Consider the following 15,288-nt stretch of genomic DNA (forward strand, 5'->3'; position numbering starts at 1 on the left):
CTATTTTGTGGCTAAAGTCCAACACTTTATTAATTTTTTCATTCTCATTACTAATAATTGAATTTGTTTTCAGAGCCATTTTCCACATAGAACATTTTGATCATTTTCATGAAGGTACTATGTAAGCCGAAAGGAGAAATCAACAATGAACAATGAAAGTATAACTGCTAAAGGATTAGTAAGATTTATTTGCTAGATAAGTGGCTAGATTATGTATTCAGTTATTCAACAAGTATTTAAAAGCACCTACTAATGTCAGGCACTGTTAGAGCTGTGTACTCCCTAAAGGAGTTCTGTCCAATGCTGAGATAAATGTAGCCAGCATATCTTGATTGCTCACTCTATGCCAGGCAGTGTGTTGAGTCCTTTTAACATTTATATCAATTTCTTCACTTGGAGATAATAGCAGTACTGATGAATACAACTGTTGAAATAATTGAATGAAGAAATTATGTAAAACACCTAGAACTGGGCTGTATGTATTAATATCATATTAATATGTAATAATCTTAACTGTTGCAGTTTTTTTCATGTGCAAAGGAATTTTTTTTTATTTCTTTTATTCATATGTTTATACAATGTCTGGGTCATATCTCACAGTTTTTTTACTACCATTATTATTACCACCTTTATAATATGCTTGTAAAGTGGGGCTATTATTATTCCCATTTTACAGATAATATAGAATACTAGTGAACTTAAAAGATCTATCCAAGAAGACCCTACATTAATAATAACAGAAGTGGGGCTCAAATTCAGGTAATTTATTTTTAACTTATTCACTCAACCACTTAGCTCTATGATCTCCTTTACTTTGGCAAATTTGTAAAATTCAAATTTCTTCTTTAGCACAATTATAGAGTGCTATTATGTCATGAGCTTTCCTAGCCAGAACTACAAATGCTAAATTGGCAACAGCCAAAGGTCCACTTTATTACCTCCACTTTCTGGTTGAGAGAATGGAGATTCAGAAAGATTTTAAAGGGAGTAAGTGCCAGAGTTTGAATCTCAGAACAGGTCATTGTGGCTCCAGAGCTACATCAAATCGACTCTAAAGATTTTCTTTTCAATATTGTTAAAACATAGTCATGGTGAAAATGTCTTTCAACTTTTATAAAGTACAGTTACTATTTTTTCTAGCTATTACTACTACAGTAAATACTATCACTAGTTCTTAAATCACATATGACTTTGATTATATGTCTTTAAAAATAGTTTAAAATATAGAAATGTGCAATGGAAGGCCTTGAAATATAAAAGAAAGAAACATCTCAAGTATTGCCATAAATATTTAAAACACCTTTTATTTGGGAATGATTTTAGATTTGCAGAAAAGTTGTAAAGATAGAACAGAGAATCTGCATATACCCTCTCCAGTTCCCCCATTGTCAATATTTTACTTTACCTTATTACTTTAAAGCACTATTAGCAATGAACAAGTGTAGTTTGAAATTAAAAGCACAATACCATTTACATTAATAATCCCTCAAAATGAAATACAAATATATATTTCATTTTATAATATATTATATTAATAATAATATAAAATGAAGTACAAATATAATAAAGTATGTGTAAAATCTAGATGAGGAAAACTACAAAACCCTGATAAAAAGATAGAACTAAATAAGTGGAGTGATAGCCCATATTCATGGATAGGAAGACTCAATATTGTCAAGATGTTAGTTCTTTCCAATTTGATATTTAATTTTAATGAAATCCCAGTGAATTATCTATGGATACTGACAAACTGATTTTTAAGTTTATTTGGAGAGAAAAAAAGACCCAGAATAATCAAGTCAGTATTAAAGAACAAAGTTGGAGGACTTACACTACCTGACTTCAAGACTTACTATCAAGTTACAGTAATCAAGATAGTGTGTACTGGCAAACAAATAAACAAATGTATCAATGAACAGAATAAAGGGCCTAGAAATAAAACCACCTAATTTATTTTAAATTTTTACTTATTTATTTATGTTGGTTGGACTGGGGTTTGAACTCAGGGCTTTGTGCTTGCAAAGCAAGCACTCTACTACTCAAACCACACCTCCAGCCCATTTCACTCTAGTTATTTTGGAAATGGGGGTCTTATAAACTATTTGCTTGCTCGAGCTGGCCTCAAACTATGATCCTCCTGATCTCAGTCTCCCAAGTAGCTAGGATTATAAGAACTGGCAACCAAGTGATTTTTAACAAGGAAGCAAAAGTAACACAATGAAGGAAAGGTAGTCTTTTCAACAAATGATAACAAAACAACTGGACATCCACATGCAAAAAAAATAAATTGAGACACAGACTTTACATGCTTCACAAAAATGAACTCAAAATAGTTTGTAGACCTTAAGGTAAAATGCAAAACTATAAAGCTTCTAGAAGCAAACATAGGAGAAAATCTGGATGACCTTGAGTATGGTGCTAACTTTTTAGATGCAACACCAAGGACATGATTCATGAAATGAATTATTGATAATGTGGGCTTTATTAAAATAAAAAACATATGACCTGTGAAAGACAATGTAAAGAAAACGAAAAGACAAGCCACGCATTAGGAGAAAATATTTGCAAAAGACACATCTGATAAAGGACTTTTATCCAAAATATACAAAAAGCTCTTAAAACTCAACAGAAAAAAAAAGTGAACAATATAATTTAAAGATGGGCAAAAGCCCTGAACAGATGTCTCACCAAAGAAGATGTATTAGTCAGACCTTTCACTGTGACAAAATACCTAACGGAGGCAACTTAAGTGAAGATAGATTTACCTTGACTCACAGATTCAGAGGTTCCAGTCCATGGCCAGCTTGATCTATAGCTGTGGGGCTATGGTAAGGCAGAACATCATGGTGACAAGAGCCTGTGGCAGAGCAAAATTGCTCATCTCATGGCAACCAGGAAGCAGAATGAGACAGGAAGGGACATAGGACATGCCCCCCTGCAATGACCTACTTCCTCCAGCTAGATTTCACCTCCTAAAGTGTCTAACACCTACAAAAATAGTGCTACCAACTGGGAGCTAAGTATTCAACACAGGAGCCTGTGGGGGACATTACATATTCAAACCATAACAGAAGATAAACAAATGGCAAGTAAGCATATGAAAAGGTATTCAACATCATATGTCATTAGGGAATTACAAATTAAAACAATGACTTACCACATCATACCTATCAGAATGGCCAAAATCAAAAACACTGACAACAGGAAATTCTGGTGAGAATATGGAGCAACAGGAACTCTCACTTTCTGCAGGTGGGAACGCAAAATAGTACAGCCACTTAGTTTGACAGTTTCTTGCAACACTAAACATATAATCCACACCACACAATCCACCAATTGCACTCCGTGGCATTTACTCAAATGAGTTGAAAACTTATGCCACACAAGATCATGCACATGGGTGTCTTTCAGTAGACAAGTATATAAATGAACTGTGTTACATCCACGTATTTTTCAGTGCTAAAAAGAAATGAGCTATTAAGCCATGAAAAGACATGGAGGAAAGGATGGAAAGGATGGATAATGTATTGTTCCAACTATATGACATTCTGGAAAAGGCAAAAACTAGGGAGATGGTAAAAAGATCTATGATTACCAGGAGTTAGGGCCAAGGGAGGAAGGGATCAATAGGTACAGCACACAGGATTTTGAAGGCAGCAACACTATTCTGTGTGGTACTACAATGATGGATACATGTTATTATACATTTGTCAAAACCCATGGAATGTACACTACCAAGCATGAGCTCTAAGGTAAATTATGGACTTTGAGTGATAATGATGTGTCAGTGTAGCTTCATCAACTGTAATAAATGAACCACTATGGGGGGGGGGTATTAAAGCTATTTAAAACTGATGAAGCCTACTTAATCAGTTCACTAAATATCTTTAGTGGGGAGGGGTAAGTTTTTTGTACCACTAATATAAAAATGTATTTTAAATGTTTTATCTTTTTACATTTTAAAAATAGTTTATCATGTCATACACAGCAGGACTAGTATATAACTTATATATAGAGATAGATAGATTTTTTTTTTAAGTAAAACAGGGGCACAATAAAAAAAAAAAAACTTGGAGAACACAACACAGGTAGTCGATGCTGGGGGTGTTAGGAACATGGCAGGATTGTATTATCTCAGCCTGCTATAAGATGACTGTATCCATAGAAGTCTTCATAACCGAAGGAGTAGGGTTAGAAAAAAACGACTACTGCAAAAATTCTTTTACTACAACACACACACAGCACCATGCGTACTGCCGGAGGAGACCAAAGTTCTTTAAAAAACATTTTGACAGAAGATCACAAGTTGAAGGTACTGCAGCCGTGCCCTCAGGGGCTCTCTCCTCCGCAGACTGGGCGCTGTGGGGCCGGACGTTTCTTGGAAGGAAGCCACCTCTGAACGGAGATGGGGACCACCCCTCCCCACGGTGGAGATGCTACACGGGGTCCCGGGTGCTGTCTCCCCTGGCAGGAGATGGGCCCTGAGGTCCCCCAGGGCGGGATTTGACCTCCCAGGCGGAAGGGCAGGGCAGGAGACAAATGAAGCGCCGTCCTTTCTGACTGGAAGGCTCACGGTGATTTCTTCACCACAAGGGCTAAGAGTATTTGAGGAGCAGCTTTGCAAACAGGAAGCGAGAAGAGAGGGGCGGTAGGGATCACAGACCGGGCTTTGGGCTCCGGGCTTGTCCTGCTGGGCGGGCCTCTGGGGCCTGGCCTTTCCCCTGCCGGCAGAGGGAGTCCCAGGACGGAAGGAGCAGCTTTCCTCTAACGCACAGCGTTTGCACGGTACACCCAGCTTGTGCACCTCGGAGTCAGGAATAAGCGAGTGATCTGGAGCAAGCGACAAGTGGCTACGCACCTGAAGCGCCAGGCGCCGGGCTGTGCGCCCGGCGGTCCGAATTCTCGCGAGAACGGCCGCCGCCATTTTTCCATTGATTGCAGCGGGCGGGAGGAGGGGCCGACGACGAAGGCGGCGGCGGCGGCGGCGGCGGCGGCGACAGCGGCGGCGCCCTGGGTCGGTGTCTGCGCGCTGGTGTCTAAGGCCGGAGCTAAAGGCCTCCGCGGTTGCCGGAGCGCTGGCGGCGGAGGCGATGACTGCCGCTGCTATTCTCTCCTGAGAGACAGAGCCGCCGCCACCCTCCACCCTTCCACCCCCGGCAGGGCGGAGAGGAGCGGCCGGAGTCTGAGCGATGGTGCCCGGCGAGGAGAACCAGCTGGTCCCTAAAGAGGTGAGGGGCCGGCGGGGGCGGCTAGGCCCGAGGCCTGCGGTTGCTCGCTCCCTTGAGGCAACGCAGGCCGGGCCGGGGCCGGTCGGGCCGGGCCGGGCCGGGCGGCGGGGGGAAGGGGGTGGAGGCGTGAGAACGGGGGTGCGGCGGCGGCGGGCGCGGCGAGCAGTTGGACCCCACTGGGTCTCGGCCCCCCTCCCCCTCGGAGCCGGGACCCCTGCCCCCCGCGGTGTGCGAATAAAGGAGCACTCGGGTGCCGGTTTTGGGGTGGCGGTGGTGGTGTGTGCTGGGGGAGCCAGCTTGAACGCGTCGGGCCGAGACCGATCATTTCACAGAAAACACCGTGGAACAGCTGCCGATGGGCACGGCGGGGTGACGGTGCTTCTTGTGGCTTTGACCGTGGCGGTGTGCAGCTTCCAGGGCTTGTGAAACCTGCGCCCAAGTCCAGGGCTGTGGGAGGGCAGAGTTAACTGTTCGGACTTTCTCCAACTCCTGTTACTTCGTAGTACTCTTGGCCTGCGTATTGAATGGGGCCTACCCCAGATCCGGGAGAAGTAGTAAATGGGGCTCGCTTGAGAAGGGACGAGCATGACCATATGGAGAGCAGACTGGTTTATTTATTTTATTTGGGGAGCGGGGAGGGAATGTCGTTGGGTTGTGTGTGCCAATTTGGGTGACTTCTTAAATTCTTAAGAGCGAGTGATCTGAGAAGCCTGCACTCCTTGGCTTCCCTTGAACAGTAGAAGATTAAGGGTTAGAATCCAGCCCTGGCCCGTGAGTTTCAACATATTAATAGTATCTCCGTTGTCTTTATAAATATCTCCAGCGTATTCGAACGTGTATTTTTAACTGATGATCATCAAGCTAATGCTTTGGATTTTTAGTTTCTCATATACCTTAAATAGAGGCAAGTGTTAGGTTGAAATTAGCTAGATAGGATCTTGATGTTTATGAGTGATTGTTACAAACGCTAACATTTTGGGGGTCATTTTTAGTTACTTTGTAGCAATTCGTTGCTACACAAATAAGTTCAGACAGAATGCGAAAGTGATTTTGTCCGATTATGTACCTGTATGGTTCGAAAATTTTCCCAGCTTTTATCAGAGGGGCAGTGATCGTTGTTTTGCAAGGTGTTTTTTTAAAGGCAGAGTTATGCGTCAGTATTTATTTATGAAGTATCACCGTGCAAAGCAGATAAACAGATGAATTTATCAGAAAATCTTGCCGTGGAGCTTTCTAAGCTACTAGGAAAGGAAAAAAACTAACTAGTACTTCTTGAGCCCCAATCAGAAGCTAGGTTTTTTACTGCCTAAGTAACTCTCATGCAAGGAAGGAAGTGATAGGTGCTAAGAGAAAGGTGTAAACATGTATTTCCTCTGAGAGCTACATATTGCTGGTTTCCATTCTTACGAAAAGTAAAGCTAATTCTTTCTTAATTTTTCAACTGTTAGAAAATATAAGTGGAACCTTGCTTTAAGAAAATTTACCGTTAGATTAATTTTCTTAATAGTTTGATTTGTAGAAATTTTGATACAGGAACGAACATCTGTTTGTAAAAACTGATGCTGTAGTGCTGTTTTTACCTCGTGGAAGTTTAAAGATTAAATACTCCTTTGGACTGACTCAATTATCTGAGGCTTCAAGCTCATTGTAACTTTTTTTTCTTTCTGCTTTTTCTGGATTTTCTGCCTTTGTTTTCTATTCCTTAGTGTCATCTTCGTTCTTCCCCCGTTCCTTACATGATTCCTGGAAACATGCACAGTACTCTTACAACTGAAGGCTATCGCTTGAGGTCCGTGCCTTTCTTAGTGTTTTTGTTGTCATCTTTGATGGACATACTCATTCATGCAAGAGGTTGCCTCCACTTCCATCTTTGCTTCTGAATTACTAGAAACTGTTCCTGAAGTTCACCAGGGGTCTCTTAAATGACCAAATGCACTGGCTTTTTTTTTTTTTTTTCCCTTTCTTCTTCTCTTCCTTGAATTTTCTACTGTAGCATTTGATATTTTTTATTTAATAAAGTATTCCTCGATTTTGGTGATACTGCTCATCCTGGGAGCCCACTCATTTAGTCAAGGCATTTCTCTTTTTTGTGCTCTTAATTATTACTTTTATTTGATCTTTGTTATTCAAATTATAGTAGAATCATAATGGTGCTCAAGCTAAGAGAAGATCATTAGTAATCAGTAAATTAAACACATTCACTTTACATGTGAGAGAATTAAGGCTAGAGGATTGAGTGACTTATTCAGGGTCAAGTAATGAGTAAATGGCAAATTCATGACTAGAACTCATGTTCCCTACTACCATTCCTTGATTATAGATCCTTCCATGTAACCTTGAGGGTCTGTAATAGTTTATATCTCTCTAAGTACATATACTCTGTAAAAAACACATTTAAAAAATTTATTGCTTCTGTTTTAATGACTCATCATTAACAGTCTAGAGGATTTTATTTTGTTTGTTTTTGAGGACCTTTGTATATGGAACCTCTGTGCCTTACTGGATGTAGATCTTGATTAGGTGTGTGCATGCATATAGTAGTTGAATGAATAATAAATTATTTGGTGTCTGCAACTCAAGGACGAATGTACCTTAGAGAAATGCTGAAGAAGGCAGCTTAGTGTACAGAAGTTGGCAAACTACAGCCCATGGGCCAAATCCAGCTCATAGCTGGTTTTTATATGGACCATAAGAATGACTTTTAAAAAATTTTTCAAATTGTTAAAGAAAAAAAGAATAATAAAATTTTGTGAAACATGTAAATATATGAACTTCAAGTTTCATTATTGAAACACAGCCATGCTACTTACTATTTTCTGTGGCTATGCCAGCAGCTGAGTAATTGCTGCAGAGGCTGTATGCAGGATAAATTTGAAACTATGTAGCTTGGTATTCAAGGCTCAGAACAGTTGGTTCTGGCCACAACCTGCTCTTCCCTAGCTTATCTTTTCCCATGAAACAAGTTTTTAATGTAGCCAAACAGGTTTCTCTCCAACTTGCTTTTCACTTTTGTGTTGTCTCTCCCTCTTACCTGTTCAAAACCTTCATACACATTTTTTTCCATAAGAACCTAATATCTCATTTATTCTAAAAGGCATTTTCTGACTATTTTAACCTTTGGGATTTCTCCCTCTTTGAAGATTTTACATATATATATATAATATATATATGATTCATTTGGCAGTTAATAGTGCTTTAGAGCATCTATTATGGTCTTAAACTGTATTGCACATTTTTTATATTATTTGTTGTGACTTCCTTGATGGCAGCGATCTTCGTATGTTTCTTCCTTTTGCCTTTTTTTTTTTTTTTTTTTTGTATATATTACGAATCTAGGACAGATGTCCTTCCTGGATCAGATACTCATTGGTGTGGTTGTAAGGAAACTTAGAATTCTCCCAGTTATCCTTTGCTTATAGGTTTTCCACAGCGCAGTTAGCAAGCTATTTTCCAACTTCGTGATTAATCTCTAGTAACATCTTTTTCTTAGAAGAGGTCTGTTGTTTTACGTTTTTGCATTGAGAGAAGTCTAGATCTCTGTACTGTCATTCTTTTGATTGCTTCTTCTGAACAACACAGGCATCTTGGAAGTATTTTCCATAGGCTAGCTTTTCTCTTTCTTTAGGAAGAAGGCAAGAGGGCTGGCTCTGGGTTCTGGAGTCCAGGCATCCTCAGTTCTTTAACTGTTTATCACTTGTTGTCTTTTGGACATAATCTAGCATTTTTAGTATTCTTCCTCAGTTGTACCCAGAAAAGAACAGTGTGGTGTGTTCATTGAGGAGAATAACAAAACTTTTTGCCTTACTGTTTCATCCTGCCATATGTCTTTGAATTGTGACATATTGATATTGTCTTTGAGATTTGGCTTTTAATATCATCCCAATTTTAAGTATTGCTTAGTTGATGTTTTATTATTCTGTTTCCTTATAAGGACTTGGGACATTTATTGAGTACTCATTTCATATTACTATACTCTAGAGAAAAAATAGAATCGTAGGCAAAATTCATTCTTCTCTTAAGTATCTTTCAGCATAACTAAGGATGAGGTATGGATTAATAATGTTTTTAAAATGATGCTTTCGCTTCATGGAACATATAAATAGAAAATAGAAAAGAAAAAGAAAGAGAGTAGAAATGTAAATTCCATCTCCGTGGGTTTTTTGTCATCTTTTTTCCATGCAGTAGCTACTACATTTGGAACTGATTTTTGGCATCTACTGATGGTAGTAATGACTTGTATTTATTGAGCATTTATTTGTATGATGGTATGTGCTGTTAACTCAGTTGAATTTTATAACAGCTTCACAGCTGTATAAGGAATACTAATATTTGAGAGATTCTCCAAACAATAAACAACTTGTTTTTCATCTCTCGTCTGATTTTTATAAACTCTGTTCACCAATATCTACTGCAGAACATATAAAATTGATATTCTACTTTTATTTCTCCTAATTGTTTGAAAGTCAGTATAGTGCTACAAGTGCTCATTCTTGGATTTGGTGATTTTTGTCTTAATATTTTTTTTGAGGTATTGTTCTTTCATCAGTAAGAGGCAAACCAAATGCAATAGTGTCTTAAATAAATTGGAGTATTCCATAAAAGTCAACATTTCAGGTATCATTGAAAATGCTCAGGGCTGTGTGGCTCAAGTAGCAAAAGTGCTTGCCTAGCATGCACAAGATCCTGGGTTCAATACCCAGTACAGAAAACAAAACAAAACAAACAAGCAAAAAGCAAAGAAGAAGAAGAAACAATTTAGGATTATATGCATTGAAAGATTAGAAGGAACACACTTAAGTATTAAACCATTCACAGATGACCCTGTGTACTGTGGTTAATTTTTTTATGTATAATGTTTTGTTTCCTCTGAATTAATAATTTTTTAAAATTTGCTTTGCTTAGTTTTCTGTGTACTTATTAATTTAGCCAAGTGGTTCTCAACTAGTGGGGCGGGGGGAGGGTGTATTTCCTCCCAGAGGACTTTTGGCAGTGTTGGGGCAGAGAAGAGGGAAGGGGGAGTGCTACTGACATCTAGTGGGTTGAAGTCAGGTGCACTGTCCAGGACAACCTCCCACAGCAAAGAGCTATGTAGCCCAGTGTCGACAAGGCCACTGTTGAGAAACCCTAATTTAGTGTAGGGTCTCTCAAGTATATAAATCTCTTTTGCTCAAAACTACCAATTTTGACATCTTAAGAAACTCTTCCTCAAGGCTTTCTTTCCTGTTCCAACTGAATTTGTTAAATCTACTTCTGTGCAGTTGCTGTCTTGGATTTGTTTTACTATTTATTGCCTTGGTGATTCCCTTTAGTTCTTTCCTGTGTTATTGCCCTGTTCTGTATCTGATATCTTCATCTTTTCTTGCTTGTGTTCTCATTTGGAGGACCACTTTCGATAGCTTTCGGGAGGGGATATATTTTTTTCAAGACCTTACATATCTGAAAATACTGCTTTTCTCCTCTTGTTTTAAAGGGAGTTTGTCCGGCAGAGAATTCTCTGTCAGAAATGTTTTTTTCTCAGAATTTTGAAGGCATTCCTCTATTGTTACTTTTTTGGTGACACATCAGATTTTTCTACATATTTTGAAACTTTTGTTTTGTTCATTCTAGAAGCTTGCAGAATTTTTGTCTTTAGAGTTCAGAAATGCCTATATTATGTAATTTGGTATAAGTATATTTTTTATCTATTCTACTAGGTTCAGAGTAGTCTTGTTCAATCTGGAATTTATCTGTGTGTTCTAGAAATTTTCCTTAAGTAATTTCTTTGGTCTACCTTCCCTTTACTTTCTCTGTCCTCTGTCTTGAGTTCTCATTGTTTAGATGTTGGGCCTACTGACTTGTTCTAATTTTTTTTTTTTGTCTGCTCTTATGTATTTTTCATTTCTTTTTCTTTCTCTTCTTTCTGGGAACTCTTTTGCAAATTTTATATTGAAGTTCTTTTACTCGGGTTTTTTTTTCCATCTATAATATGTATAATTTCTAAGCATTCTTTTTTTTCCTGAAAAAAATTTAAAAGACATACTCTGTGTTTTATGTGTACAGTGTCTTACTCTCTTGGGAAATATTGGTAGTTTTCTTCTCTGCATATTTTTTTTCTCCAGATTTCCTTTTTCTGTTTGTTTGCTTTGGGCTTTGTCTTTCATGTTACATGGTTTCCCTAGATGTCTGGTGATCCTTGGAAGCCTATGCTTATTTAAGAGAGAGGCCTTAAAAAGCTGAATGGAAACTCTGCCAGTGGGTATTTATGATTATCCCTGAATGGTGATATGGCTGGATAGTTTTCTTGCAGATTTCCAATGCCTTAGTCTGTTTGGGTTGCTGTAACACAATACCATAAGCTGGGAGGTTTATAAACAATAAAAATTTATTTCTCATGGTTCTGGAGGCTGGGAAGTCCATGACCAAGTTGCTGGCAGATTTGGTATGTACTGATGGCACCTTTTTTGTTCTGAGAACGAAACAGTGCCTTCCCACTGCTCTCTGGGGTCTCTTTTATAAAAACACTAATCTCATTAATGAGGGCTCTGCCCTCATGAGTTTATCATCTCCCAAAGGCTGCATCTCCAAATATCATCATATGGGTGATATATTGGTTCAATATATGCATTTGGGGTGAGGTAACATAAACATTCAGATCATAGCTTTCAGTGACACATCTTTTTCTTTTGTGTTACTTACTTAATTATTTATATTACTATGGACATAGGAATATTTTTATTCTTTGAATTGTAACTCAATACTGTTATTTTGTTGTTGTTGTTGCTTAAACTTTTCCTACTTTGGCCATTGAGAGCTCTTTCTGGTTGGTTTCTGTGCTCATCCTTGCTTTTTTGAACACTTCCAAACTTTCTGACACCACATAATGCTTCTTCTGCCCATCTGTGTAAATACCACTTCTTCAAGGAGCTCAGAGGTTTTTTGGGGGGAGAGCGTGGTTGATGTGTAGGTATATAAATCAGGTATCTGGCTTTCCTCTAGGCTAATGTGGGATAAGTCTTCTCAGTTGCAGTGCTCATTACCACTTGTTTTACTTTCTAGCTTCTGACATTGTATTTCTGTTTCTTGAGGGTTATTTATGCTCTTAAATTTTTTCTTTACTCTTGTTTTAGAAATAATTTGGGAAATTTTAAAGTATTGTCTAGTTATTGCTGGCTTGAAATTTAATGTATAGACATTTCCCATTATAAAAAGCACCAAGCAAAATATTTGTATTCAGTCTCTCCCCTTTAACCAGAAGTTCTTAACTTAATGTTTTTGTCTTCTGCCCCAAGCACCAGTTTTGTTTGAGCCAACCTTACTTGTTCTCCAGTTTGCTGTATGCATTCATGTGTCTATGCCCTAGTCCTCATTGATAGTATGAAATATTTTTTTGTTATCCAGTTTTTGAGGAGTTTTAAGTGGGTAAAATTTTCTGTTACATGAAAACTACTATTTAATTACTTTCTTAGGATTCCTGCCTCTTTATTTTCCTTGCTTTGGATTAGTCACATAAACTTTGAGTTCTTGTGCCTAGATACATAATTTTTTTTTAACTAGACTGGAGGGGAGGAGGTTTTGTCATTTACTGAGTAGTAGTGCATTATGATAGCCCAAGTTGGGAAGAAAAAATTATACCAAAAATAGGGGGTTACAAAAAAACATAGTTTCAAATACATGTTTAAATACTTAATGTAAATTAAGATTCCAAGGTACCTCCTATTAAACTATTTACTGGTATTGCTGGGTGCCTGTGGCTCATGCATATAATCCAAGCTACTCAGGAGGATCGGAGTTCTAAGCAATCCCCAGGCAAATAGTTTGTGAGGTCTCAGACAATCCTAACACAAAAAATGGCTGGCAGAGTGGCTCAAGTGGTAAGAGCACCTGCCTAGCAAGTGTGAGGCCCTGGCCCAGTGCTGCAAAAAAAAAAAATTACTGGTATTAAAAACTTTCTTTAGTTCAGGCAACATATTTAGGTGTCATAATATGCAGTGGCATATTCTTTTATGCGATTATAACATAGATTTTTAAAGTATTCTGTAGGTATTGCTGACTTGAAATAGAATGTACAGACGTTTTCCATTATAAAAAAAACTTATGTAAATGATTGGCAAAAATGATGTGATTCTTCTCATCAAGATTCTTAAAGAGCATGGTTTTGTTTTCTGTTTTTTTCTGAATTTGGTTGTCTATTGATATAGTGTAAGAAGCTATGGAAATTCTTATCTAACCAAAATCTAGCCCTTCTTACTTCCTAAACAAAATCTTTTCTAATTTTTTTCTTATTGTGATTGCATTTTCTTAACTCTGAAGTCCTATAGCACTGTATCTTTTGCATTTGAAAAATTCTACCCCTTTCTTATAAGTCATTTGAAATTTTTGTTAATGCTTTTGTTATATCAGATGCTCCTCAAAGTCAGAACACCATATCTGGATTCCCTAGGTTCAAATACCAGTTATGTGACCTTGGGCAAGTTACTTAACCTTCCAGTACCTTAGTTAAATAAAGATAGCAATAACTACCTCTTAGGTTGCTGGGAAGATTAAATGAGTTAATACTTGTAGAATGTGTTGCACATAATAAGAACTCAGTAAAATTTAGCTGTTAGTACCTCTGTTACTATATTCACTATTGTTATTACCTTCATCCTTGTATCCTACCCCAGAGATTGGATACATTGCTGTGTACTGTACATTGTACAATAAATATTTGTTCATTAAATGAAAATGAGGTCATATTTTAGTTGTTTGAAGTTACAGTTCTGATTGCAACTTGTCAGCTTTATACCTTAATGTCTGTGGTACTAATCAAAATGATTGGAAGATTTGACAGCTTTGCTTGTATGGTCAAGTAAGACCTATTCTTATTGCCTCAGTTGAGAGCTGGAACATATTACTAAGTGCAAACATTAAAAATAAAAAAAGATTTGGTCCTGAATAAAATTGGTGTATTAGATAGTTGCCAAAATAATTTACTGGATTAATATTTGTAAGGATCCAGTGTAGAATATTTAAAAGTATGATCCATTTAAGAATAGTTTGTTTCTTAGAGAACTTTTATGTGTTTGATATTTCTGATTTTCTATAATTAGCCACTCTGGAATAGAATTATTGACACGGATAGAAGAGACTGTTCCCTATCAGTTGTATTAATGATTGTGCTTTAGACTTGACGCTGTGTAACTGCCAAAAGAACTACAGTCTTTCAAATATTAGGATACTGTGCTTATATTAAATATACATTAGTGGCTTTATAATAGAGAAAATTAAATAAGGACAGTTAAGTGACATGATTAAGAAAAAGGGCTGCAGCTACTCAGGAGGTGGAAATCAGAGGGATCCTGGTTGAAGGCTAGCACAGGCAAAAATTAGCAAGGCCCCACGTCACATGTAAGCTGGCATGGTAGTGTGCATCTGTCATCCCAGCTACCCGGGAGTTATAAATCGGTGGATCACTGTCCAGGCCAGCCCAGGCAAAAACATGAGCCCTATTAAAAAACTGAAAAAGCTGGTGGACGTGGCTCAGTTAATGTGAGGTACTGAGTTCAAATCCCTATACTGCCAGAAAGAAAGAAGGAGGAAGTAAAGGAGGAGGAAGGGAGGGAGGGAGAGAGACAGAGAGAGAAGAGAGAAAGGAAGAAAGAAAGAAAGGGAGAGGTCTGGGATTTAAATTTTTCTAAATGCAGTGAATCCAATACCTTTGATAAGAGGATAGGCTTACCTTTAGGAAAACCATGATCCTCTGTGTTAGTCAGCTTCCATTACTGTGACAAGGTACCTGACAGAAACAAAAGGAGCAGTGATTTGTTTTGGCTCTTGGCTTCAGTCTGTAGTTGCTTGCTTCCATGGCTGTGGGCCTAAGGAGGCAGAACATCATAGTGGGGAAGGTGTGGCACATCAGAATTGCTCACCTCATGCAAAGAAAGAAGGAGCAAAGGACTGAAGACAAGATACTCCCTTCAAGATCCAGTTTCCACTACCTCCCAGTAGTCCTATGAATTTAATTTATCAATTGATGAGGTTAGAGCCCTCATGATCCAATCACTTCTGACCAGTGCTGCAATGGAGATGAAGCCTTTAACAC

The 15,288-nt window shown here is 38.1% G+C and overlaps 1 protein-coding gene and 1 long non-coding RNA gene across 4 annotated transcripts in view; one reads left to right on the plus strand and one right to left on the minus strand.

The window, feature by feature from the left end:
- Positions 1-1,284: 1,284 nt before the first annotated feature.
- Positions 1,285-4,937, minus strand: LOC109688100 (uncharacterized). Its single transcript, XR_012435640.1, has 2 exons — positions 4,859-4,937; positions 1,285-3,246 (listed from the first exon to the last, which is right to left on the minus strand). It is a non-coding gene; the product is annotated as an uncharacterized lncRNA (long non-coding RNA).
- Positions 4,643-15,288, plus strand: part of Usp47 (ubiquitin specific peptidase 47) — a 105,917-nt gene continuing 95,271 nt past the window's right edge. The window contains exon 1 of one of the 3 annotated variants that reach the window (XM_074041474.1): positions 4,643-5,228. In XM_074041474.1, coding sequence (XP_073897575.1) covers positions 5,190-5,228 — 39 coding nt within the window. In that variant the 5' untranslated portion in view covers positions 4,643-5,189. The remainder of the gene's footprint in view (positions 5,229-15,288) is intronic. The other 2 variants (XM_074041462.1, XM_020166360.2) reach the window with 2 other exon arrangements.

This window comes from Castor canadensis, chromosome 1 (assembly GCF_047511655.1).
Source record: "Castor canadensis chromosome 1, mCasCan1.hap1v2, whole genome shotgun sequence".
Lineage (NCBI taxonomy): Eukaryota > Metazoa > Chordata > Mammalia > Rodentia > Castoridae > Castor > Castor canadensis.